The 27809-nt window shown below is 45.0% G+C and overlaps 1 protein-coding gene across 6 annotated transcripts in view; it reads left to right on the top strand.

Annotated features, from left to right (window-relative positions):
* Window positions 1–27809, top strand: part of DAB1 (DAB adaptor protein 1) — a 397274-nt gene that overhangs the window by 357164 nt on the left and 12301 nt on the right. For 5 of the 6 annotated variants that reach the window (XM_069477994.1, XM_069477993.1, XM_069477995.1 and 2 more), the window contains exons 10-14: window positions 10306–10368; window positions 12676–12784; window positions 20116–20664; window positions 24200–24327; window positions 24680–24790. In XM_069477994.1, coding sequence (XP_069334095.1) covers window positions 10306–10368; window positions 12676–12784; window positions 20116–20664; window positions 24200–24327; window positions 24680–24775 — 945 coding nt within the window. In that variant the 3' untranslated portion in view covers window positions 24776–24790. Of the gene's footprint in view, window positions 1–5499; window positions 5551–5641; window positions 5690–10305; window positions 10369–12675; window positions 12785–20115; window positions 20665–24199; window positions 24328–24679; window positions 24791–27809 lie in introns of those variants that run through there. The other variant, XM_069477990.1, reaches the window with a different exon arrangement.

Genomic DNA, 27809 nt, shown 5'->3' with positions numbered 1-27809 from the left:
ACACAAGACTGGGTTGGGCACCCTGTGTTTAATTCTAAGGACCAAAGTGCTAGCAACTACTAGCATGAATCACGTCGTTACTCTGAGCCAGGCACTATATATACTAAAGGCTGTACATGAATTATCTTATTGAGAACACCAACTGTAGGATACTTGCCTGTTTTCTTTTCTATCTCCCTCATGTGATAGAAGGACAAGACTGTGTCCACAGATGCTTAGTAAATCTTAGATGCTTCATAAATAGATGTGGAGGGAATGAGTGACTGATTACCAGTCTTAGACATCTCTGTCCCTCCCACCTTCTTCCCAAACACTAGCATCATCATTTCTCAGCCATCACAATCAACATTGCTTTCCCTTTGCCACTGTTACTGAGATCAGACTTATTTAGCTTATTAGTATCTTATCACATATCATCCTCTGCCTGCAAATAGTGCCACCAACCCCATCTTCATCTATATTTTCAAAAAAATATTGGGTGTGTTTTAGGAAATCTGGGCATGATGACACCATCTCTCTTTCCACTCCCCCACCCTGCCTCTCCTAAAACCATCACATTTTTCACTTTTAAAGTATCTAGTGTTTTCAAATGCAAGCAAATTGGTTTTCTTGACATGAAATGAAAGTTGGGAAGGTCAAGAATCCAGAGACAGAGTTTGTAGCCACAGTGATGCCCTGTTCATTTACATGAGCCCATTTAGGTCAGCTTAGCACCTTGAACTTTGTCTACTGGGTTCTGCCTTTCTTGCAATGCCTGGATACGGTGCCGGCAAATTCCTTGTAGCAACAGTCTCCATCCTGACTTTCCCCTTGCACATTAAGAAAGGCTGTTTCAAAGGCCATCTTAATTTTTCAGATGCCAAATATAAATATTTTGTTGTCCAAGGATTTGCAGATATATTACATATGTGGGCACTTCAAGGAAAAATATAATTTTAATTATAAGATTTAAGCATTTCCCTCCACCCTCCAACCTTCTGGACAACCTTTGGGACCCTCCTGAATTGGAAGCCAGGGGAACGAGGGCTATTAGCTGCTAAAATGAAGCCCAAATTTGAGTAATTAGAGGCAGCTTTTCAATCGTTACAGAGACAAAAATCTCAAAGCAGTACCAACTCCTCTATTAGATCAAGGCACTAAGTCCAGCAAGATCGTAGATCCCCAAATCTCAGTAGGCCTGGCACATTTTGGCATTAATGGGATTCTGCTTTGTTTGAGTGAAGATGAAGCTTCATAGATTTCCCCTTGAAACATGAATCTTAACTTCTTTTTTAAAAAACCCACAGCTATCTGGCCCAAGCAATGGAAAAAACCTTTTATACGCAGAAGAAGGCTACTGTTTTTGCAAACTGAATTTGACTTCATGGTATTGTCTAGACATAGCAAAAATGCAATTCTCCCATAGCAATTTTCCAGTCCTACATTTAATGCAAATGTAGGATATTCTTTAAAAGAACAAAAGAGAATATAGAAAGAAGGAATATGTCTAGTATTTAGAAAGCACCCAGTCAACCAGAACTTCGTTTGTTTATTTTTTCAATATATTTTACCTAGAGTTGTATTGTACAATGCAGTAGTCACTGGGCACACATGGCTATTTAGATTGAAATTAATTAAAACTAAATAAAATTTAAAATTCAGCTCATGCATCACACACTAGCCATTTTTTTACACCTGTGCTGTAAGACTAGCCATATTTGAAGTGCTAGGTAGCACATGTGACCGCTGACTCCTGTAGCAGACAGCACGGATATAGAACTTTACATCATCTTGGGAAGTTCTATTGGACAGGGCTGCTCTAGAGATGATTTATTGACATTATAGCCTCTATTCCCCATCTCAAATCACCCAGCCTTGTTCTTCAGTTGCCAGATAGAGTTTTCCCATCTCTCTCTGCCAAGAAGTAGGAAAGTCGCTGTTAACTCTCTGCAAAAGGTGATAGAAGACATAAACTCCTAGGTAGCCCAGAGGGAATTAGTCCTCATTAGCATATGTCTCTCTTGTTAAGCCATTCACCAGGGAAAGGTAACGCTCATTCAGATGCCTGGACTCACTAGGTGTCCTTCACAGGACCCACCTTAGTGCAGTTACAAGTCACTTAAGTGAATCCATTTCTCCTGAACCTTCTAAAGGGATAATTCATTCTTTTGCAGGCTTGGTCTGAGTTCTGAGTTTAGATCTAGATGCCTTGCGGGGGTCCCAGTCCCACTCCTATCCACCTGCAAGCTAGGATGATTATACATCATGACCCTGCTCTGAGCAGGTGAGAGCAAAGACCAGGTGTTATTCGTCGCAGTGTCTCCAATGCCCAGCCAGGACATGGCGTGTGGAAAGCACTCAGTGAGTGTGTGTCAGAGAAATCAATTAATCAGTTAAGTACTCAATCAAGATGGCTTCAGTTTTCCCAGGAAGACTTTCCCTAGTTATTCCTACTGTGACTTTATTCCCCGGCACGGGGATGTGCAAACCTCTCTGCACATCAGCATCATCTGGGGAGCTTTTAAAACCCCCTAGTGCCAGGGCTCCACCCCAGACCAACAGAAGCCAAACATCTGATGATGTGGCGCTGGCAGCAGTGGTTTTGTAAAAGCTCCCCCAAAGGATGACATTGTGCAGCCAGGGATGAGAACCCCAGGAGGTTTCTGATTTGGCAGCCACAGATGAGTTTAATCCTTATTTTCACCCCAAGTTCCTTCTCATCCACTGTTATTTTTGGCTGCAAGAGTCACATGAATCTGGTTCTTACTAGTTACTTTACTCAGTTGTGGAACTGAGTCCACACTGCTCCAAAAAGAGATTTGGGGAAGATAATCTCCCTGTGTGAACTTTATTTCAATGTCTTAATAAAGATTCAGGCTCAAACCATATTGAAACAATGCAAGAAAATATCTTCTTTCAAATTCTTTTACTGGAAGCTTAAGTTGTGAGTGCAATGGACATTATGTTGAGATTTTAAAGGCAGAATACAAAGCTGCATACATGCTATGATAGGAAGTATGAAAGAATATAGCTGTAAGAAGCAAAACAAAAAGACTTTTAAGATAAATGAATTAAAACTCTAGTGGTAATTGTGGGTAAAGCAAAAGTTGGGGATGTGGGGAGACTAGGGAGTGGTTCATCAGGGCCCACCCATAAGACTCCACCGAGGAAACATGTACTCATTGGCTAGAAGGGTCTCTCCACTGGCTGGAGAAAGTACACTGGGTGTCACCAAAGATTGTCCCAGACAGGAGGAAGAAGCTCTGAGCAATGACCCAGCCAGGGCCAGAACAATAAGGGAACCACAGTACCAGATGCAAAAGATACGGATGGGAAGAAGATGGCTAAGCAAGACTGCAGCCAGGACCAGGTGAAAGGAAGAAGATGGAATCAGGAATGGATTGAGGGGTTCAGGAGCAAGGCTGGGAAGTCTAGGAAATGCTTATCCCTTTGCACGGGCTCTGGCTTGGGTGGAGGTGGTTTCCAAAGAGGGGTCTCTGGCAAGATTTTTGTTTCTTCTTCCTCTTTCCATTTCCAATATCATGTAATAGCAATTTCCTAACATTAAAAAATGTGTGCATGTGTATTGCTACAATGAGCCAAAAATAGAATGAGAAGATACTAATAGTAACTACTATTTCTTGAGCATCTGCTATTTGCTGAACACCAAACAAGACTTCGTGTTCACATCTCAGTTAATCTTCTCAATAAACCTGACATGATGCCATTGTTACCAACCCCACTTTAAAGATGAGAAAACTGAGGCGAATCAATGTGTCTAGGGTCACGTGGTCAGCACATCCTTGGCCTGGCGTGGCCAGGACTTGGGCCACCTCCGTGTGACTCTAAGGAGATACATTTGTTCACATGTGCAGACCAAGCTTCATCTGAATTTACAGAAATCACCTCATCACACCTCAGCTCCACACTGCACCAAAGGCCACCTCTTCTATCACCAGGAAGGTGACAACAGGCTTACGCTGACACTGGTTATCCTCCCACATTTTCATTATATGGGACATGGTGGGGGTTTTTATGAGATTCTACCACGGGCTGTTTTTCAAATTTATTTAATTCATCCATCATGCTCTGAAGCCATTTGCTTTTTTATATTGGACAGATGTAATGAGATTTTGGACACTAAAAAATGTTTTTATTAAAAGTTATGACCCTGAGCTAGTTGGTAGGGGCTCTGCCATAAATCCCTAGGAGTGTGTGAATTTATAAAGGATGTAGCGATATAACCTCAACCTTTTAGGCCACGCCATACATTACAGGATCACTAAGACTAATACCGTCTCCCCACCTCTCCCCACCTCTGGCCAAATACTAATAATAGTAATAATTTATGTGGTTATTTGATGCGGCAGCTTTTCCTCTTTTTGTAGCCACGGTTGAGTCATGGTGAGCCAGTGCCTCGTGGAAACAGGTGGTTGGTGGTTGGCCTGAAAGCCCTGTCGTAGCGGACAGGGGCACATTGGTTCTCTTGCTCTGCTCTGCATCCTGTAACTAGGGATAAGGGACGCAATAGTCACATTTTCTACAGACCGGGTGAAAGTGATTCCTGGCAAATGAGCAGTATTATGAGGCTATGGGTGATAGTTTCTCCACTCCTCCTTTGCCAACACCAAGCTGTCCTCCAAATTAGGAAATGGTGCAATCATTTCCGTTCATGCATAATAACTCCATTTTAATGTCCATATTAGCAGATTTATATTAATGTTAAACTACTTGGAAATCATCCAAATTAGCTTGTACATACAGACTAAAACATGGTCATTAAAATATACGTGTACGTTAGATATAGATATATATTACCTACAATATGTAATACAAACCAGAAAATAGAAAGTTTACCAAACAGATGTGGCCCGCTGCCAGCTACTCTGAAAGCATGCATTGGTTCATGTATTTGTGAGCACTGCTATATGTGCCAGCTCCTCTGTGAGCTGCTGGGGATTCAGTAACGGAGGCAGCAGGGTCCCAGAAAATCCAGGGGAGGATCTTCAGCTCAGAGGATTGAGGAACGCTTCACGGAGGAGGTGGCTTTTTAGCTGATTTAGAGGAGTTTGGGGAGCATTGCACTTGCAGAGGTGAGAGGATGAGCATTTCAAGCAGAGAGGACGACCTGAACAAAGGCACGTGCAAAACTAGCTGTGCACGGGCTACTCCAGACAGTGAAGTCTGGCTAAAGCATATGATAACAAATTTTCCCTTCTAAAAGAAAAATCTCAAGTGTAAACATCATGCTCTTATCTACAGCCACTGCTGATGTCTGTGACTGCAGGGTAATGTCTGTAATTGCAGGAAGATGGACATTAAACTTACCAAGTCACCACAGCTGCATTTCCTAATCAGATCCGTGTTTTATCATCTGCTTATGCTGGAAACATATTCCAGGATTTTCACAGACAACCGAGACCGTGGGAGTGTGAATCGTAGATACCGTCATCATTAAACTCATAAATCCATGTCATTTGTGTGTCATTCACCGCATCCTCATCCATCATCCCGTTTCAGAATGGCCCTTCGTTTGAGGATTTTGAGGAGCGATTTGCTGCGGCCACCCCGGTAAGAGTGAGAGGGCTCTGTCTGGTTAACTGTTTCATGTCACTGTGCCATCATTCATTCCATACTCATCCGTCGTGCCTTGTGGTTACAGAACAGAAACCTGCCCGTGGACTTTGATGAGATTTTTGAGGCAACAGAGGTAAGGCCTTGAGGTTCTTGTTAAACAAGGTTGTTCTGCTCATTCTCGTGCCTTCCATACTATCCTCATGCCGCTCACATGAATGGCGAGCTCTCTGCTCCAGTCCACGCCCATTCTGATAGTCCCAGGAAGGCAATCGGTGGCCCTGCCATGAGGTCAGACTGTGAGTGTGTATGTACATATGTGTGTGGGTGTGGGTGGATGAGAGTCTGGTTGGAGAAGAGGTGACTCCCTGTCTTTTCATTTGACAAATATTTTCCAAGCCTCTAACATGTCCCAGGCATTCTGATGGATGCTAGAGATGCGGTACGACACAGCCCCTGCCCTGAGGAAGCTCGTAGTAATAACATAGTGCAACATTGCACAGGAGAAGATGCAACAGGATTGCCTCGCCTAGCCTAGCAGAGTGCAGTATAACAAGATAAAGTAGGAATTCAGATGCATAAACAGGATGTGCCAAGTACACCCCTGGGAATAATAAAATAGACAAGACTCCTATTCAGTCAGCATACCCTGGTATGGATGTGCTGGTTGCAGCCCACGTTTGTTCAAACTGATTGATGCACGGGCCAATGACTGTTATCACCCCTGAATACAGGGTGCTGGGAAGCCTCAAGGTCAAGGGTCCTCAACCTTGGCAGCAAATTGGAATCACTAGGAGAGCTTTCCAAGTTCCAGTGACTAGGCTATACCTCACACCAATTAATTCAGAATTTTTTTCAGAATTAATTTTAGAATTAATTTTAGGGGTAAGAACAAGGCACCAGTATTTTTTCCCCACGTGATTTCAGTGTGCATCCAAGGTTGAGAACCACTGATCTGGGAGGATCGTGGGCAATGGGATGGGGGATGAATTGAGTTCAGAAACACTTCCCAGAAAGAAAAAACAAACAAAAAGGTCTTCTACTTTGTGTCCTGAAGGATGGGTGGGAATGGTAGTGGGGGAGGGAACAAGTGTTCTAGGTAGGAGGAGGAGCATGTGCCAAGGCCCTGAGGTGGCCTCTTCTTTCATAACCCCCTGTGCTGCTCTCCTCCATAACACTGCATTGAATTGTGTCTCTAAGTCTGTCTTTCCTTAAAACAGCCAGCTCATGACAATAGGAACAGTAGTGTACCATACTCGTCTCTGTGTCCTCTGCTCTTGGCATGGTAGCTGATCCACAGTGGGACCTTCAGAATCTCTCTCTCTAGGAAGGGCCTGGGGGTCTAGTTGTGGCAATGTAGTTGAAAGAATGACCAGGGGACTAATATTGAACCAGATATTACTGGGAAACCATCACTTGTTCACATCAAAGAATGGCAGGGGAGGGGACAGGCCTGATGGAGTTACTGAGGGGCTACCCTCTGAATATCTAAGCTACTTCTTACCTCCGTCACTGGCCTTGGCAGCTTCCAGTGTCACTCTTCTTACCCCTAAAAATGCCCAGGGACCTAAAGATGGGGCAAAATCTGCCATCTCCAGTTCCACCTCTCTCTACCTGAAGACATTTGAAATGCCAGTAATGGAAAGGCCTTTCTCCATGGTGAGTTGGCATCTCGAGCTGACATTCCAAATAACTTCAAGTACATCATGACAGACCTCTTAGGAACCCTGGCTACTGGTTAGAGAATATCGTAGAGCTAGAATCCCACCATTTAGCAAGGCTAACACGGGTTTGGTAAAGTGATGGATAGATAAACACGATGTTGGTGGGTGTGTGGGTCAAGCCATCCTAGCTGCTTTTAGCTGACTGATCATAGGCAAGTCATTTAACCTCGGCCTCGGTTAGCTCACCTGTAAAGTATAGGGAGTGACAGCCACGCCCGTGCTGCCAACTCTGTGGGGCTTGATGAGTATCAGGCACCATGATAAGCTATTTGGAAATGTATTGCAAACTATAAAGTGTTTTGCAAATGTGAATGGTTAGTTTTATTCTCTTGGGGCCCTTAAAATGATTTATTAGGACAATACGATCAGATGGAACATGGTTTATTAGGTTACAAATAAAAGCACTGGGGTTAACATGGGGAGGAGGCCTGTGAAAATAGATACTATTCCAGACTCTCAATCACATATGGTTATTAGTATTATTTTTAATTTTATGGCCCAACAATCCTCTTTTCCTATAAAATTTAATTAACTCAAGGTTCTATTTAAACAGCAAGTCCAATGGAATGAAATAACAATCTATGTTTTATGCCTCCGCATGTTTTTCTCGTTTAATCCTTGAGTGAAAATCATCTGGCAAAAGGAAAGTCTATATCTCAAGAATGAAGGTTATTTTAAAAGTTGTGCTTAAGGAGAAAATTAGCCAATAAATTATATTTATGATGTTAGTAAAAGCATGCCATGAGTTCAACACATTCGAAATGTAAATTGTGCGACTTAATTATTAACTTCATTTTAATATTTTCCTAACACTGAAAATGGTTGTGGGCCATTTTAAAAGCATCTAGTTCCAATCCCGAGGAAGCCCAGAAGCTTCATTTGAATTGATTACATAGAATTATTCCTTTTATGAATTTTGGAGAGAATCCAAAGGACTGGCATAGTTTCACCAAATAATATAAAATATTGCTAGCATGCTAAAGATACCTTACCAAAGAGAAGCATTTCCAGTCCAGCCAGATTTGGAAGAGCACCTGCATGCTGGCCACCTCGTCCCCGTGGGCTGCTGGACTGTTGGCCTAAGGGAGAGACTCCAGTTAGGTAAGAGTTGGTGGGAAAGACTGTGCAGTGCACGTAAGTCCCACCACAGCCTCGCCCCCGTCCACCCCGACAGCCTGCTCTGTCCTCCCTTTGCGTTGGTGACACCACTGCCTCCCTTCCCACCTGTCCACACCGTTCCAGACCCCTGGCCTTTGCGCTCATGCAGCTTCATCTGCAGGGTTGCCCTCCTCTTCCTTGTTCCCCTTCAGGATTCAGACCTGGCCTTATCGTTTAGAAACCTTCGCTAAACGTCAGCTAGGTCCCCTTCCAGTGCTCCCACAGCACCCCAGAGAGTCCTCTGTTGATATTCCTGATGCATTACCTTAAAATTATCCGCATCGATGGATTGGACTGTCAAACCCACCAGGCCATAAACTCCCTACAGGCTGGGTCTTGGCATTTCTCATTATGATGCTCCCAGCGCATAGAACAGTGCCCAGCACCCAACAGTTCTTCAGCGTTTGTGGAAAAAATATCATGTAGTTGGGAAGGAAATTAATACTTTTAGGGCCTCACTGTGTGCCGGGCACGATTATTCTATCTGCAAGTTCAATGGGAAGGAAGAGCTGAAAGTGAGTTAACGAGGCTAAGTACTTTCCATTCGGCAAAAAGAGGCTTTTGTGCCTTTTTAACCAGGCTTAACCAAACTTCAAAGAAAGTCCCGCTGTTAATATCATCAATAAATCTGCAGAGGAGATATCATCATCTCCCCTGTCCGGATAAGGGAACTGCAGCTCTAAGGAGATACAGATATTGGAAGTGGTAGAACCCAAATACATCCCCAGGTGTGGCACCTTCCCCAGAGCCCGAAGCTCACTCACTTGTCAGTAGGAAAGAACGTTCCTTTCATCGTGTGATTCCCGGAGGTCCAGCCATGACCTGGTTGGAGCAGAGTTTGAGTGCAGGGGGCCTGAACGGAACGGTAGGGCAGTGGGACTCTCCCTGTCCCTCCTGTTAAGTAGTGTTTTTAGGTTTCCCCAATTCAGAGCTATCACTTAAGATCTGAAGATGAGGGAAAAGTGTTTTCCCCCATGGGCAGGTTTGCACAAAGCATGCCATTGCATACTTTTCGTAATTCCATCAAGCCATAGGCTCCCTGCAGTCTCTGGAGCTGGCAGTGTATGCAGATTAATTTCTAAGTGTATCTTAAGGGTTTCTTTAGCCGCTGTGACTGGTCTTGCTCAGACAGTCCTGTATGATGGATGGGGAGAGAGATGATGCAGTGTCTGCCGTGATGGAGTTCCTGGAGTGATTAATAGTGTATACGCTGGGCTGTTTTTGATGCCCTTCCTGGTACTAAATGTTTTCTTTTTCTCCGATTACATTTTTTATCCTAAGGATGGACTCTTTCAGAGACTGCCATGTGACTGCATTCTCTATATTAAGGAAATTCAAATCCTGGTCTGGGTGACCTTGATTTGCCTTTATGAGACTCAGTTTATTCATCTGCAGAGATGGGGGTGGTGACCCGCCTCTCGGGTTGGTGTTATTGGGAGCCCTGACTGAGCAGTGACCGTGAAGTCATGGCTCTCTGGACTTACACATGGAAGGTGTCTGGTATGTGTGGATACATTCATGCGAGAAAAACCAGTGCTGGGATTAGCTTCCCCCCTTTCCTCCTGGAGGAGAGGGACGGTGCTGGCATCTGATGGTAAATAAGTGTGCAGCAGTGTTATCATTGCTTATGGGAGGTAGCTAAACCAAGCCTGGATAAACAGCCAGACACAACGGAGCAATAATTGATTCTGGCCGTATTCAAGATGCTGCCTTTGGGATCATGAGGTACAGCAGTGACCAACCCAGTGTGTGGTTTGTTAGTCATGATGAAGAAGAGAAATGCTTATCCCCGTATGAGACTGTTTGTTAAGCAGTGCCCAGCAGCATTAGCTTTCCTTGTGGTTATATGATTGTCTTTTTGTCTTTTCAGGCTGTGACCCAATTAGAACTTTTTGGGGACATGTCCACCCCCCCTGATATAACCTCTCCCCCCGTAAGTATGCACCACCCTCTGATCCCTGTCACCCTTCCCTTTCTGTCCTCGTCCCATACGCAGCCAGATTATGGGCTTTGGGTGGAAGAGGACTGCTGGTGGATTTCAACTCTGACTCTTTTAAGCTGTGTGACTTGGGTGAGCTAACTAGGAATTCCGACCTCTAATGTTCTCTACTAGTATAAAAAAAGTAATTATGATACATGCCTCTGTTTTGAGAAATAAGCGAGATCATGCATTCAGCAATTGCAGGACCTTGCCCGGGTGCTTGCTGTCCTGCTGGGCTCTGAGAATACACTTGAATGAGATGTGGCTCCTGCCTACACAGAGCTCACGTGGTCTTGTTGGGAATATGGGCAAGAAACTCAACAGGACAGCACACATGCTGGGGCATTTGTCAATACCTACCCCGAGCCCAGTACAGCGTAGGTGATCAGCACAGGAAAGGAAGCATCTGCCCATGTGTCCCCTCTGCCCTTCCCTCTCTCCTTCTTTGCTTCCTCTCTCTGTCCCCCATTTTGCATCCTCCCTCCCTTCCGACCTGCCTTTAGCTTTGCAGACTGTGACCTGGGCCTCGCTGGGCTTCTCGAGGAGCTCTGGATTCCCAGCCACAGCTTCAGCCAGGGTATCTCGGTCAAGGCTTGCGAGAAGGCAGAGATTGCAGGGAGCCCTAATTTGAAAATGAAATGAAAACAATTAAAACTGAAGCAAAATAGAATCCCGGTTCTGGATGCATCCCAAAGCAACCCTGCAGCCACAACAAAGAAAAGTACTGAGATGGCCCCTCCATGCCTCCCTGCCCGTTCCCAGAGGTGGGCAGAGCGCAGTCAGCTGCAGCTGTACCAGCTGAAACGTTTGGGAGGGGACAGCTCCTCTGGGCACTGCACAGTTGTGCGAACCACGGGATGGGGCTACGGTTCATTGGCAAGATGCGCCTCACGGAGAACAGGCTGTGACCTCACCACTGAGGACAGATGGCATGAGACCCTGCTGCCCACAGCTGCCGCGGGGGGATCTAGGCACAGCTGCCCTGCTCCCAACACCTGATGTTCAGAGCAGCCTTGAGGGAGGGGCTGCAGCTCCTGTCCCCAGGGAAGCCGGACAGCCCTAGTAATTCTCATTCTCTCCTCCGCCCTGGGGATAACAGCTTTACCCCGGGAACTCACATTGCAGAACTGCAGGGCTGTGCAGCTAGAAAGGGCTGGAGAGATCTTCTAACCTTATCCCCTTCATTTTACAGATGAGCAAACTGAGTCCCAGAGAGGACGCATGACTCACCCAGGGTCACACAGGGCAAAAGAGAACAGCGCTGACTGTGTTTAAAAGTGCTTAACGCAGCAGCTCAAGGCTGTGTTTCTGGCCCTGAACCCCAGCACAGTCCAAATGGGTATTTAATAATCCTCAGAACAATGCCATTCGTCCCGCAAGCTGCTAGTCTAAAAATGGCCTTGTCTAATTGCCATGGTTTCAGGATTAATTGCTTGCCCCAGCCTATTCCAAGGAGGAAAAAAAAAAGATATTATGGTATTGAATAGACTTATACTCTGTAGGCAAAAGCCTGCTGTACACGGGTGTGGATGTTAAAAAGATGATGTGTGCAGGACCCCTTACCCTCCCATTCATGCGAAGACCCTTCTGGAATTCTAGCATGGGCCAGGCACTGCAGAGTTTTCAGCTGTGCAGGCATTGTGTTTTGCTGTCTTCTTGAAAATATTTACATCTTTTTGCAAATGAAGATTTGGGCAAAATTCTGGGAGGCCCCAGGCTACAAAGATCAGTGCTCCACTTGCTAAGCTGCATTTGCTCATTTAGTCAACAACTCTTTATTGACTGCGTATCAAGTGATAGGCCCTGAGCTGAGCACACAGTAGGTCTTGAGTGAGTGTATTTCAATTTGAATTGACCGCTTCTAATGAGCAAAAGCCAGATATTGTGGAAAATTTGATAGCCTAAAAACAACCCCCCAGGGGGCAGGGGCTCAAACTAAATCTTTATGATACTGACAATTGTTTGCTGGGCACCTACTATATGCCTATGCCTGGTGCTAAATAATTTAAGCAATATAAAATATAATCATTTAAATGCATGATTTCACTTAATTTTCACAGCACCTCTAGAGGTATCATTTCCCCCATTTTATAGAGAAAGTCTATGTAACAAGCCCCTCGTCTACACACCACATAAGTGGCCTGGACTGTGGCCCACTTCTACAGCCTCTCCCCACTTAATTCCCAAGCCTGGTGCCTTGTGTCCTTGATGACTGCAGAACCGGGTCTCATGTGTCCTCTGCCTCTCTCTGTCTGGCAGACTCCTGCAACTCCAGGTGATGCCTTTATCCCATCTTCATCTCAGACACTTCCGGCGAGTGCAGATGTGTTTGGCTCTGTACCTTTCGGCACTGCTGCTGTACCCTCAGGTAAGCCCTCTGCCACCCGCCTCCCTTCCTTCAGCCTCCACGCATGGAGAGAGAGAGAGAGAGAGAGAGAAAGGGTTTACTGAGCCAGCTGCCAAATTATGCCAGAACACCTGTGGAGCCGCCATCCCTCCTGCGACTCTTCAAGTGACCTTGAGAAGCTGCCATCTGGAGGGGTGGGGGTGGTAGGGTCCAAAGCTCCAGTCTGCTGCTGGCTGGAATTCAGTGGTGTCTTTCACCTGGAGAGTTCAGGATTCCAGGTTACTCAGGGGTGTAGCTTTGGGGAGCATGGCCTACAACAGCCACGCAGATCTGTTTCCTCCCGTGCACCTCAGCCAGGAGGACAGAAAGCGGTGAGCAGGGGAGGAGATGGAGTCAGCTCTCCACAGCTGTCTTGAGGCCCAATGGACAGAAGGGATCTGCCTCATTTGGTGCTGACTTGAGGAAGAGGAAGTTCCCCAGAAAAGGGGGAAAAACCCTGTGGGATGAGAGCAAACTGCTAACAGTGAATTGGGAGGGCAATGGGACTCTTAGTGATATGAAAGTATTTGTTCTGTTTTTCAGATATTCTTTAAAATGTAAATACTACTTTTACAACAGGGACAAAATGTATATAGTTACGGTATTGCAGGTGAATTACAGATGGGGGGGGCGGCCAGGGATCTTACCTTGTTTCCATGGCATTGGGCACTCCGTGTAGCCGGGCTACTCTATTTGGAAAGAACCAAAGGTAGTATTTGTTCTGTTTTTCGCATACATGTGAGCCTAAAGAGTTTTGTGTTTTCCTTTAACTACATATTTGAAATCTGTGGCTTTATCTTTCTCAACTTTATTCTCATAAATGGCAAATGGAGTTTGAATATTTTACAATACAAATCTTCCTGCCTTTTTTTTCTATAAATAATTACTTCTAATTGCATAGTGTTAGAAGCAAATTCTTGCACCAAATATAAACCTTGCTTTTTATTTAAAGTAAATTAAAAATTCATACCCTGTTCTAAAATAGTTATAGTTATTCCTCATGAACCAAGGGATCATTATGAACTTCTAGAAGCAACAAATGTTGGTAGCCACTGAATCTAACTCTGTGGTCCCCAACCCCCGGGCTGTGGCCCGGTACAGTCTGTGGCCTGTTAGGAAACGGGCCAGGCATCACCGCCTGAGCTCCATGTCATGCCTTCCCCAACCCCTGACTCCCCAACCCCCGACTCCCCAACTCCCCACCCCCAGTCCATGGAAAAATTGTCTTCCATGAAACTGGTCCCTGGTGCCAAAAAGGTTGGGGACCCCTGATCTACTTATAGTTTAGACTGTTCAGGCAGCCTGAAATGTATTCAATTGCTAAGCTTCCCAATCTCATCTGTTTTACCTGCCCCTAAGGTGGGATAGTGGCCATGACTAGTTTTCTTTGCCTAAAGTAGATATTAAAATCTCCTTGGGAATAGTGTGATAGAATATGTCATTTTAAGTAAGAAAAACGGTTTTCCATCAGAAATTCACCACTCTGCTATACTTTTTTAGTCTGTTCAAAATACCCATGCTTTGTCCCCACTGTTTTATCTGTAAAGATGATGGGAACTTAAGGTCCACGCTTACCGATTTGTAGCCATGTTCATTCCACAGTATTCACTGGGTGCCTACTGTGTGCCAGGTCCTGTTTTATGTGCTTGAGGTGTGTCACTGAATGCAACAGACAAGAGAGCTTACTGGCTATCGGGGAGACAGGAAGTAACATGAAAATAAGTAACTTGTGTAGTGTGTTAGGAAACAACAAGTGACTTGGACAAAAGGAAATGCAGAGCGGAGCAGGGTGCGGAGCGCCAGAGGGCAGGCAGGGGCCAGGTGCAAGTGCAGGCTGTGGTCAGGAGAGGCTCTGGCCAGGTGAGGAGCGAGCAGACTGGAGGGAGGGGCAGGAAGTTACAGCAGACATCAGAGTTCAGGGTTTTCAGGCCGAGCAATGACCAGGCCCTCGTCTCCGCCCCTTCTCTATAAACAAGAAGATGGAACTAGTGCAGTTTCGTGTCTCTCCCAGCCCTAACTTTTCATTCAGAGCACCCTGAGGACATTCCCGGGCCAGGCCCAGCACTGCTCTGGGCCTTCTTCCAAGCCTGTGCCAGATTCGAGGCTTGAAAGACCTGGGTTTTAGTCCTACTACTTAACCAGCCCCATTACAAATGGTAGACAAGCCACTTCCACACATCCGGATTTTCTTTCTTCAGCTGTTAAAAAAAAAAAAAAGAAGAATGGATAGATTACCTCCAAGATTTCAAATTTCAGAATGTGAGTCTAAAATTAATTTCAATTAGCATAGTTTTGCTTTCTTACTCTACCAACGATAACAAAAGTAGGCTTCAGTTGGTGTTAAACTGTGTGCCCTTTTCCTCCTTTAACTGGTCTTAAAAATCTCTGCGGCTGTTGAATCTCCATCTCCGTATAACTAATTGTCCAGCCAGTGAGAGAGAGTCAGGGAAATGAACCAGGGCGTGCAGTATGATGGGTGGGCTGCCTGCTGGGGGCTTTGGAATTTAATGGGCTGAGTTTGAATCCTGATTCAGCCGTTTATCTATAAGCTTTGGACTCCTGGGCAAATTACTTAACCTGTCAGAGCCAGAGTTTCTTCATCTTTATAACTGGGTAGAAATAATACTTACCTTGCAACAATATCATGAGAATTAAATGAGAAAATAAAGTTAAGTGCCTTGAAAAATGCTGGCACATCATAGATACTTGTTGTAGAAAATGCTGCTATTATTATTATTTTATTATTCTGATTTCTAAAGTAGAAGAAAATACGTCCTATCCTACCTATTTTTTTTTCTTTATTTTCCATTTTTTTAAAGTGCATATGATAAAGCTCAGGTCTTCGGTCTCTTGACTGCTCGTGGCAGAGGTAGGCTGGGTGGCCTGGAGAATGTACTATGTGTACATACAGGATCTGCCACTAACCAGCTACATAGTATTCAGCCAAATCTCTTCTGAACCTCAGGGAACTTGCCCAGAAAGTGGGGATAATCACAATTCTACCTCGTAGAGCTGTGCTGAGGATTGCATGAGTAAATCCATTCAGTAAGACATTTGTAATGGTATCTGGCAGTGTTTGCATAAGTATGCACTCAACAAACGTTAGCTACGCAGTTCATCACTAGCCCGTCTGCTGCTCATACACTGTGCTGCTGCGTCAAGTCTTCCCCTCAAGGAGCTGCAAGTTCTCACGCACACATTAAAGAGAGAGCAATCCCGGCACCCTCAGAGGCTTGCTGCAAGCATCCGCTTCACAAAAACGTCAGCTCCACTAGGGCAAGATTATTTTTTTTAACTGTCTTGTTCTTTGTTGCAGCTCCAGAGGCTGAAACAGTGATTAGCACGTAGTAGGGATATTTTTGAATGAATGAATCAATCAAACGAGAGATGATATGGACAAGAGCTACCATACAAGTTTTATATACATGTTGGAGGGGTCCTGTAGTTTTCACTGTTTTTCTTCTATTTTAGTCTGGTTTTTGTTTTCTTTTGTTCAAATAAGAGGGGTATCCCCAGGTGCCAGCATCTGGTTATAAATGACAGTTTTCATCATTTAAAAAAAAAAAAATCTAACTGCAAGGCAGCAATGCAGGTGTTCCCTTTCACCTCACAGCCAGGAGATACATGATTGATCTGAACGCCGTGGCGTCTACAGATGCTCCTTGGCACCTCCTCCCTCTACTGTCGAACATTAATAGCAAACAGTTAATAAGCTGTTAAGTGGCTGCAGTGGCAGCCACCAGACAGCTCCCCATGTCCAGTGCAACCGCAGTCCTGCCACTGAGATGCCCCTTCAGGCATGCACAGGCCACATGGTCAGAGACTTCGCCCACAGGCCAGGGAGAGCCCAGGCTGCAGGGACCTCCTAGGCACAGGGAGTGAGACCTGCAAGCTCTCAAACATGACACCCAATTACCCTGTGCTACCTTCTTTTCCTTTTGAATATTGTACTTTGGTCTGGAGCAGATGGCATGAAGCCAGCGAGACATGCTAATAGCTCTCTCCAGAAAAGTGTGCACAGCCCATCTGTTAGTGCCTTGTGAAAAAAAAAAATGATGGGAGGGGAAAGAAAACCTGCCACCAACAGTATAATCATCAGAGATCACAGCACTTACGGATCTTGGAGTTTAATTGTACTCTTGGAAGAATGCAGCAAAGGTATTGATTTCTCTGACTTGTTCACCTTGATGTAGGGCCTTGCTGGGGCCCAAGCATCTATGAAGCTGCTGATGTGTGCCAAAGACAGTGGTAGGCAGAGGGCAAAGGCAGAGGGGAGAGAGAAGATAAAGGGTTTTTACCAGCAGGTGCTCTCTAGTCTCGTGAGGGAAGACAGAATAACCAGGCAATTTACAAAGCAGTGTGACAAGTGTCATGCTAGAGATGAGCGCAGGGGACTGTGGAAGCCCAGAGAAGGACCAACGGAGCCCATAGAGCAGGGAAAGCATCCAGCAGAGGTGATGGTAAACTGAGTCCCAAAGGGCAAATAAGGTCCAGCCACGTGAAGAAGCAGGAGGTGGCTTTCCAGGCAGAGGGACCAGCAGAGACAAGAGGCGGCAGGTTGGGTATTGTTGTTTGCAGCTTCTGGAGGCTAAGGTGCCCGTGAGGATGCCAGTTGAAGATGTTGATAGGGAGGTGGAAGGGGCTGACCCCCAAGTGCATGTGAGCCAAGCTGAGGCATCTGAGCCTTATGCTAAATACTAGGAAGCACCATATTTGCATGTTAAAACAGTCCTCAGTGTCAACGAGGAGGGTGGAATGGAAGCAAAGCAAAAGATAGGCTGGTGGAGAGTGAAGCCACCCAACCATTGATCAAAGTGGCCATCAGGCTGGGGTGGTTGAAAGATCCATGGATAGGTTTCCACCTGTCAGACCCAGGGACTCCTTCTTATCACAACTATTTGCAATGTCCCCTTTAATATTTTGAAATGCCTAGATGACATAGCCTACCTACACAGTTCTTAATAAATTAATATGATGCTCTGAGCCATATCAATATAAATCAGAAAATAAGGAAAACAGAGTTGCAGAATCCTCCACCTGTTGGTGGATTTGTCACTATATTGTTCTGTGATAGACAAGGCAAGGTAAGCAAGTTTCAGGTATGAAGTGTCAGTCCAGTGCCTCTTCAGCCCTCTTTTTCGGAGCGGGTTGGCTAAGTCTGCGGTCCCCAACCTCTGGGCCGAGGACCCGTATCGGTCCATGGCCTGTTAGGAACTGGGCCGCACAGCAGGACGTGAGTGGTGGGCGTGCGAGCAAAGCTTCATCTGTGTTTACAGCTGCTCCCCGTCACTCCCCATCCCCCCCCAAGCCTGGTCCATGGAAAAATTGTCTTCCATGAAACTGGCCCCTGGTGCCCAAAAGGCTGGGACTGCTGGCTAAGTGATCTGACAATATATTCTCTATGTTTGTTGACATGGCTGCCTTCTTCCACAAACACATATAATATTGCTGGATTATTCAGCAAGAGCCCATGTGTCCTATCTGTGCCCCTCCTGAGCCTCCCCTCAGGGCAGCAGGGCATGGGGGACAGTGTGCACACCTTGCAAGGAAATGGTCAGGCCTTCAATGTCGGCTCTAGCCCTCATCATCCTCAGTCAGTTGAAGGCAGGTGGGTCTGTGACTGGAGCTTGGAGTGAGACACCCTCCACCCCATTTCTCTGGGCTCACCAAAGTCACTGAGATGACCCATGGTGTGATCAGTGCCACAACGTCCACTCATCATCCCCTTGGAAGTTGCTGGGACACTCTGCATCCATTCCTCCTTTTGTCCTGGTCTCACTGCACTGCACCTGAAAGTTCCTACTGACAGCCGTGCAGATGCTTGTTTTGAGAGCCCAGGCAAAGCTAGCTCCTCTGTTCTCTACTCGGTCTGGAGTGGTAACTGGTCTCTCAGGCTCAACTTCACATGCAGGTGGTCACCGTGCACCCTGAAACACATGGAAGTTTCCTGCAGGCTTGCAGTGTGCTCAGACATTTCATGCTAGGCAAGATCCATTGACTGCAAAGATCAGAAATTGGTCTTGACTATCTGGGTGAGGCAGTGTGTGGCACAAAGGAAAGAACACTGGCTTTGGGGACAGACAACCTCAGTTTGATCCTGATCCTACTTTGTGCAACCTGTATGACCCTAAGCAAGTTGCTTTTCTCCTCTGAGTACCGATTTCCTCATCCCTAAAATGGAAGTAATAATGTCTTCCCTACAGGGATTTTGTGGAGATGTAAAACCTAATAGTGTACCTGGCATGTTGTAGGCATTTAATAATTGGAACGATTATTATTGTAACAAATGTCACCTGTGCTCCTGTTAAAATGTATATATCTTGCCTGAAAAGGACAATACAGTAAACAAGTATCATGGTAATACATGTAAGTACATGCCCTGAAGTTTTATAGTGCCCAACCTGTACCACTATTCGGGATGCCCCTGAGTGGACAATAACCTTCATTTTTTTTAATTCCCTAAAATCAGAATAATAACAATGCAGAAGTAATGCATAATAAAATCTCTAGCTACCATATGTTACGTGTCTGTTATATACCAAACAAGGTATATAGTACTCTGTAGGTTCTATCTGATCCAAATTGTGCTATTAATAGTAGCTAACATTTACTAAATGTTCACTCTATGTCAAGTGCAGTATTCCACACCTTAAAGGTGTAATCTCAATCTTCAAACCAACCCAATGAAACAAGTTATTATTTTGTGCCCATTTTACAGATAGAGCCTTGGAGAGGTTAAGAGGGACTCGCCAAATTACATAGAGAAGAAGTGGCAGTTCGAATTTTTAACCTGGGCCTCTAAGACCCCGACATTCAGATTCTTACTCACTTTGCCCACTGCCTCAATGCTGAAAAGGAAGCTATTATAACCTGGCTCTACAGCAAGGAGACCGAGTCTTAGAGGCTTAAGCAATTGAGAAGGTCCCAAGTGTGGGGGGAGGAGGAGGCAAGGTGAAGAGCCAGGCCTGCCTGCCTCCCAGTCTTCTGCCCTTTGACCCACGGCTCCCGAGGCCATGAGATCTGCAGAAACCTTTAACAACTGTAGAAATGTTATCGTCATCATCCACCAGATATCTGCATGACTCGCTCCCTCCCTGAATTCTATTAATGGTTTCTTACAAATCACTTCGTTGGAGAGTTTTTCCCTGACCACTTCCCATGAGAGCAGAGACTTGTGTCTTATTCACGTTGCCATCCCCAGGTCCCGGCACACAGCCTGGCACTTAGTAGGTGCTCCACACGTTTATGTCAGTTGCTTGAATCCCTGAATCCTTCTTTCCAGGACGCCTGACCCTCCTTTTTCACCCTCGCAGGTTATGTTGCAATGGGCGCCGTCCTCCCATCCTTCTGGGGCCAGCAGCCCCTCGTCCAACAGCAGATGGCCATGGGTGCTCAGCCACCAGTCGCTCAGGTGATGCCGGGGGCTCAGCCCATCGCATGGGGCCAGCCGGGTCTCTTTCCTGCCACTCAGCAGCCCTGGCCCGCTGTGGCCGGGCAGTTTCCGCCAGCCGCCTTCATGCCCACACAAACTGTTATGCCTTTGCCAGCTGCCATGTTCCAAGGTCCCCTCACCCCCCTTGCCACCGTCCCAGGCACGAGTGACTCCACCAGGTCAAGTCCACAGACCGACAAGCCCCGGCAGAAAATGGGGAAAGAAATGTTTAAGGATTTCCAGATGGCGCAGCCTCCGCCCGTGCCCTCCCGCAAGCCCGACCAGCCCTCCCTCACCTGTACCTCAGAGGCCTTCTCCAGTTACTTCAACAAAGTCGGGGTGGCACAGGATACAGACGACTGTGATGACTTTGACATCTCCCAGTTGAATTTGACCCCTGTGACTTCTACCACGCCATCGACCAACTCACGTGAGTGCCCTTCGCTGAAGACGTAAACCCCAGGGGGGGTGACGCCTCTTTTCTGTAGATGGGGGTTCTGGAGCCAGAGGGCTCATCTCAGTTGCGTTCATCTGGCCTCTCTGTTTATGTTACTACCACTAATAATAAGCGCTAACAGTTTAGGTGCCCATGATCCACACCTTTTCCATATGCTCTATGTTTATTTTTAGACTCGTAACAATGCTAATGATGAGTTTTGTTAGACCTGTTTGACAGGTAATGAAAGTGAAGTTCAGAGACAGTAGACAAAGTGGTAGAGCTTCATACAAGCCTGATATTTCTCCATCATGTCAGTCTGCCTCGTGATTTTGTTAGTTTGCTCAGTCATTGATGCCTTCATGGATATCCCAGCCTATGACACACAGACTTTGGTGTGGCTTATTGAAATAAAATGAATGGTGACTGTCAATGTGAAAAATTTTAGGAACAAGGTTTAAAAATTGGAATAGAAAATTAAGACCAAGAGAAAACTGAGGAGAAAGATCTAGCAGCCATAAGGTCTTATACAGCTGTTACAATTGAAATCAGATTGTGGCTCAAAGCTTCTGGTAGTTAAAGAGAAAAAAAAAAAAGGAAAAAGATGGTGCAGCAGAAAGTTCTAGGCTGGGAACCTGGAGAGCAAGTGTATTACTACTTTTGTGCCTTTGGGCAAGTCACTTTATTTCTATAAGCCTCAATTTCCTTACTTGTCTAAGGGTATGGGTTGTGAAAAGGATTCAGTGGTATATGTACTAAAATAATATACCTCACAACAGTTGTAGTGGTTTTGTGCGGAGTCCTGGAGCAGGGTCCTGGTATTGGCTCCCCTACCATAAGCATGTGACTTCTCTGAGACTCTGTTTTGTCATCGGTAACACAAGTGCATTGGCTTGGTGAGCAGTGTACTTCCTTGTAGTTCCAGCTTTCGCTGACTCTGCCCCAGCTCACTTTCCTACTGCAAACATCTAGAAAACACTGACCGTGCAGCCACATCAGAACCAGATACACCTGAGCACACGTCGGCTTGTTTGACACGATTCAGGGAAGGTGTTCTGGTGACTCAGTCTACACCTCGACAGTCGATAAGAGGGAAGAAAGGGCTCATGGTACAGTGAGCCTGGCGGTTTTGTTACAGTCACAGGTGATAAGGATCACTGCATGGCCAATACTGTGAATTGTCAAAAAAAAAAAAATCTAATGTTAATACAATTAGATTGTGTCGTTTCAGCCAGGTTTAGGATGCTGTTCTGAAAATGAATGGCTTGCATGTGTATAAACAACCCACTTGCACCCAGGCCATATGATCTACGTAGTAAGGGGCATCTCTATTAACTTTAACTCACAGGGTTTCAATGAAGAATAATAAAATAAAAAATGAACTGCTAAAGAAATGACAGCCATACATAAATAAGCATATTTTAAAACAAATATTTCTCTTTCAAAGAATTTATGTGTCACCTATAAATAAAAGAGAGAAGTTTAAGTTCTTTGAGGACAGGGAATGGGTCTTCATCATTCCTACACCTCTCATAGTGTCTAGGACATGGGAGGCATTTGGGTATAGTTGCTGAGAATGAAATGAACAAAATTTAGCCACTGTTGTGTTTTAGAGCAGGATTTTTGCAACCTTGGCACTATTGACATTTGGTGCCAAATCATTCTTTGCTGTGAGGGTCTGTCCTGTGCATTGCAGGATGTTTAGCAGCACTCCTGGCCCCTACTCACTAGGTGGGAGTAACATACATCCCCTTTTTTGTCATGAAAATCCAAAATGACTCCAGGCATTGCCAAATGTGCCCTAGGGGTGAAATTGCTCCAGCCTGAGAACCACTGTTTTAAAGTATCAGAAGCATTCTATAAAACCTTCTAAAGCCTAAGACACTTGTATAAATGAACTTCTAGTTATGCTTCTCATTGGTTTGATCAGATGAGTATGAGCAGCACACCTCAGAGATGGCATCTCAGACTGGATTCTCAGACTTCAGTAAGCAATAAACCACCTCAAACACAATTCAGGATCTGATTAAGCTAATATTTATTAGACATCTACCTACCCATCAGGGTGTTTTCATATGGCTTTAAACCCATTATAACTAGTCTGGTTCCTAATCATCTTATGAAACAAAACAGACTTCATTTCATTTTTTTTCAAAATTTAATGTTTTATTTTAAATGAAGTGAGCAAAACCAGTCTTCATATCCTCTTATCCATCAGTATCCCCTTTAGAAAGTTTTGAGTGGAGAATCAACTGGACCAGAATCAGTAAACCCCAAATAGAAACAGAAAAGCACAGTTGGTCTGGACGGTGTGAGACAGATCTGGGTTAAATGCCAGTGCTGCTGTTTCAGAGCCGTGCCCACCCTTGGCGAGTCGCCTCACCTCTCTGAGCTTTGTAGTTTCTTCATCTGGGAAAAAAAGGTACAAGAACACCTTGTGCTCATTTGTATTAGGGAGTATAATGAATGAGAAGTGCCTAGCACAGTGTCTTCACTCATTGGCACGTTATAAATAACAAAGGAGGAATAGCATCATTGTTCTAAATATAGTTTCATCAGGGTAAAAAGTACACGCTAAGTTTTACAATCATTCACTATCTGATTTCTAGGTTTTGGAACATTACAACAGGAAGGTCTTATCAAGGGCATTTGAAATTCAGCTACTAAACCACCCATGCCACCCCCTCACTTGGGGCGGAGCCAGTGACTGGTATTTTCAACATCAAATTAGAAATGACTGAAGGAAGAGCAGTATCAAATGGCATATTTGTTGTAAACCTGTGGAACAAATGAGAGGAAATATGGGAGGTCAGCCCAGCATATTTCTTTTACCCTTATAGAAAAAGTACCAGCTGGGAAGTTGCCATCAGGGCATCCGTTTTGCCAGATCACTGAGACACTTTTTGTTGAACATGTGTTTACGGAATACCCACTATGTGCAAGGATCCAGAGCCTGGTTCTACCGGTTGCCATGAGCAAACTGGCAACCTTCACTTTCCTTCTCTGACAAATTGGGATGACCTCCACCTTTAAGAGGCTTTATGAGGATTAGCGATACTGTCTGTAAAATTTCTAACAGTGTCCGACACAAAAAGGGCACTCCATAAATGTGTCCTCTGATGAAAGAAAGGAAGAAGAAAGTAAGTCGTAGCCCAGTAGTTCTCGGCTTGAGTGTACATCAGAATAATCTGTAGGGGTTGTTAAAACACAGAGTTTCTGATTCGGTAGATCTGGGCTAGGGTCCGAGAATTTGCATTTCCAGCAAATCCCTAGATGCTCCTTCTGCTGATGGTCCAGACACCGTCCCTTGAGACCCCTGCCTTCCCTGTCAGTGTGGTTTAGTCTGTGTAAGGACAAGATCAACACCGACAAGGAAGAATTCAAATGTTCTACTGATTTGACTTGGGATGGGAAGAGGAATCCTGTGATTAGACTTGAATAGAAGGAGATTCCTCAGATTTCTGTGAGATATAAATCACTGTGACCGGGCACTGAAGGTGTCTCCTCTTTTTTCATGGTCTCCATGTAGCTCCAACCCCAGCCCCTAGACAGAGCTCTCCGTCCAAATCATCTGCATCCCACGCCAGTGATCCTACCACCGATGACATCTTCGAAGAGGGCTTTGAAAGTCCCAGCAAAAGCGAAGAGCAAGAAGCTGTAAGTGACTAGTTTATTTCTGGTTTTGTTTTTCCTTAAAATTAAAACTTCCATAACCGAAACGGACAATGAACGAGGAAGCCTACGTAGAAAAGAACGCTGGCTCAGACCCATAAGTTCTCCAGGGGTGGCGAAAGGGGCTTGCTTTCGTGCTCCAAATGAGTCAGCTGGAAAAGGCTGTCCTTTTATTGAGTTGCTACGACAAGTCTGCCTTTGTGGTGTGGCATCCTCTAACTGCAATTGCACCCTCCTGTAAAATAACTGTATGCGCTGCATGAAAATATTTCCGGTTGTCTTATGTTTTCAGTTGTTGAAAAGAGAAAAAAAAAAGTATTCTCTTCTTTTGTTCTAGCCTGATGGATCACAGGCCTCATCCAACAGTGATCCATTTGGGGAGCCCAGTGGGGAGCCCAGTGGTGATAATATAAGTCCACAGGCTGGTAGCTAGATAGCGCAGGTCTGGGTAGGTATCTGTCCTTTTTATCTCTTTTACCCTTAAGGTATCTGCTTTCCCCTTTGCTTGCTCTTGACTTCCGAAGTCACATCCGCACTGTCTGCACCCTCTGTCCTTGCTTGAGCTCTCTTCCCGATGCCTGCAGCATCTCTCCATGCCTGGGCTGTCCTACCTGCTCCATCTCCCCTTGCCTCGTGTCTACTTTCCACTTTGTTTTTCCTCATGGATGCATGACCTTGGACATATACTGGGAGGTAGGGGCAGGCGTGAGAAGCGGGGAACGGTCATATTACTTTATTAATATGTTCTGAGTGGGCAGTGGTGATAGAATGAGGCACGGTCAGTGCTACTGAATGTGGATTTCGTTTCTGAGATGGACACACTCTGCCCACCCTGGTAATTTCTCGGTGAGCCGTGATCCAGATGCTTTAATCTTTGAAGCAAAATGTCACTGCATTTGCCTACACTCTGCAGATCTAAAGAGGTCACCAATCAAACACACTGAGAAGCCCGACTAAGAAGCAAAAACAAGCAGTGCTTGAAATGAGATTGATCGAGATGTAAGATTATGTCGGCCCTTTCTGTCTAGCCAGAAAGGGCCCTGCACCCCTTCCAATGTGAAATTCAAAGCCCCAAAGACGTGTAGCATCCACTTCTGAGGCTCTGCTGCTTGCACCTGTTCTGCAGTGTGTGGCTTGCCACCAAGTCACTTCAGATTCCATCAGCAGCTGCTTTGAGAGAGGTGTACTTACGTTTACTAGAAGTGGCTTTTGCCACTTGAATTTCAATACCTCTGATTCGATCGAAAGAAAGAGGAGCTGATGAAGCAAACCTCCTCAGGAGACAGAAGTACACCTTGTTACCCAGACATGATTTCGAAGGTCACTCCTTGACAAATGTGTTCAATTTTCAGATGCTTTCCTGGTTTTCCATAAACATATAGGACAGGAAGGCCATTCCCAAAGAGCTTCTTTTTTTTTCTTTTTAAGTCTTGAACAGCATGGTCAGAACCATTAAAATGGTAAACAGTTTTCACCACTCATAAATGATTTCTGAGAGTACCTCAGAATCGTTCTCAGTCCACTTGTAAGTTATTTTGATGGTTATTGAAAGCTAATACAGAGTTTTGAAAGCACATTTTGTTAATAGATTTTATGATTAAAGAACCTAACATTCTGTACATGTTGCCACATTTTATATCAGTACAATAGCACATAATAATATATCATGCCTTGCAAAACCACCTCAGACTCATTTAAAAACTCAGTCTTGCAAAGCTATTTTGGGAGCTGGTCTATTAAAGGCAAAGTCATTGCTCCAGGAAAAAGAAAAGTTGGGGATTATGGGCAGACTCCTTGGGATGATTCCCCAAGAGGTTTTTTTACCCGTTGCGTGTGTTGTATTTCATGTGCTCAAACTCGCCTTGAAAAATTTGATGAATGAGCTAGAGGTGACAAGAGCCATTCATCAGGATAACAGCAAACATCATCCTAAAATTGAAGTTCTTCTAGAAAACAAAGATGACTTACACCATTTGCAGATCAATGTATCAAACCCTCATCTTTATGAGCCCGTTCAGCTTGAGACAATCATGCAAGCTGAACTGTTCCACAGGGTTTCGGTCTCTTCCACATTTAACGCTCTCTCTGGCACCCCAAGTCGTGGCTGAGTTGTGAATGGACATAGCATGGTATAGTGGGAAGAGCTCAGGGTTTGGAACTTTTGAGTTCAAATCCTAGCTCAGTTTCTTGATAGCAGGAAACCTTGGGCAAGAACCATAATTTCTTTTGAGTCTTGGGTTCTTCATCTGCTAGAAGGAGCTAATATTATCCATGATGTTACCTGAGATAGTTCATGTTGAGTCTCTAAGGTAGACACTGAGTACTGGGCTTCAAACTGAGCTTAAAAAAATCTGTGTTCTGGAGTAACATCATCTGAGTTCAGAATCTGGCTCCACCACTTCCTGGCTATATGATCCTGCTGAGATTCCATAATCATTCTCTATCTTATTTTCTTCATATGAAAAATAGGGGTAAAAATAGTGTCTGCCTCACAGGGTTATTGTGTGGTCTAAATAAGGTGATATATGTGGAGCTCTTAGCACAGTGCCTGGCACATAGAAAGCACCGGGTAGATGCTAACTGCTGTCATTACCACCACCACTGTCATTATCATTATCATACATGTTCAAGAAATGTTGGCTCCCCACTACCTTGGATTTTTTACATCTAGCCCTTATGTTGAATAAGGCCATTGGCTGGGAGGTTTTGCTTTGTACTTTATATCTTCAGATAATTAGTTTTCAGTAGTCACTAAAATAGCTTTGGAAGGAAATAAGAAAGAAGAAGCCTGTTTCTTAGCTCTCTGGCTTCTCCTGACCCATAATCACAATGACTCTGGTTTGGACCTCACGGGCCGCCTCTCACTTTACAAAAATGAGCAGTCTTAGATTCACATGTAAATCATAAATATGTCCCAGCTCCAGAGGAGGGCTGGCCTGTAATCTTCAGCGAAGCAATCGTCTCCCTTGGATGGCTTAGCCTGCAGACACCACAATTCCCTATCCAGAATCACATGCCAAGGGGCTGATGCCAGCCTTGCAGACTTATCCCCTACGACACCCAGGGGGGAGTCCAGATGAGACATTCTGGATCCCTCCATCAACAGCAACACAAGCCACGTTGGATCTTTCTATCTCTGTCCCATTCCCCCCTCCACCCCAGTGGAAATTTACTGACTGCAATTTCTTAGTGCCTTTCCAGAGATTTGGAGAAGGGATTCCATGCAGGGATAGTTACGCCCCTGGCTTTATCTTCCCCTCTGCTTTCATACAGTTGGAAAGCAAGAGTCCTGTCTCTCTTATCACCCTTGCAACCATTATCTCCAGCTGTTTTTTATTAGAAATACGCGCACAGTTCTGAGTAAGTAGGGATGACATCTGTTGATAAGTTAAAGCCGTATCATACCATAGTAAGGGGAAACAGACGGACTCAATCCCCACAGGTGGAAGCTTCAGGGCCAATCTCAA

The sequence above is a fragment of the Eulemur rufifrons genome, chromosome 8 (assembly GCF_041146395.1).
Source record: "Eulemur rufifrons isolate Redbay chromosome 8, OSU_ERuf_1, whole genome shotgun sequence".
Classification (NCBI taxonomy): Eukaryota; Metazoa; Chordata; class Mammalia; order Primates; family Lemuridae; genus Eulemur; species Eulemur rufifrons.
The sequence above is the reverse complement of the archived record's forward strand: the minus strand, read 5'-3'. Positions and strand labels throughout refer to the sequence as shown.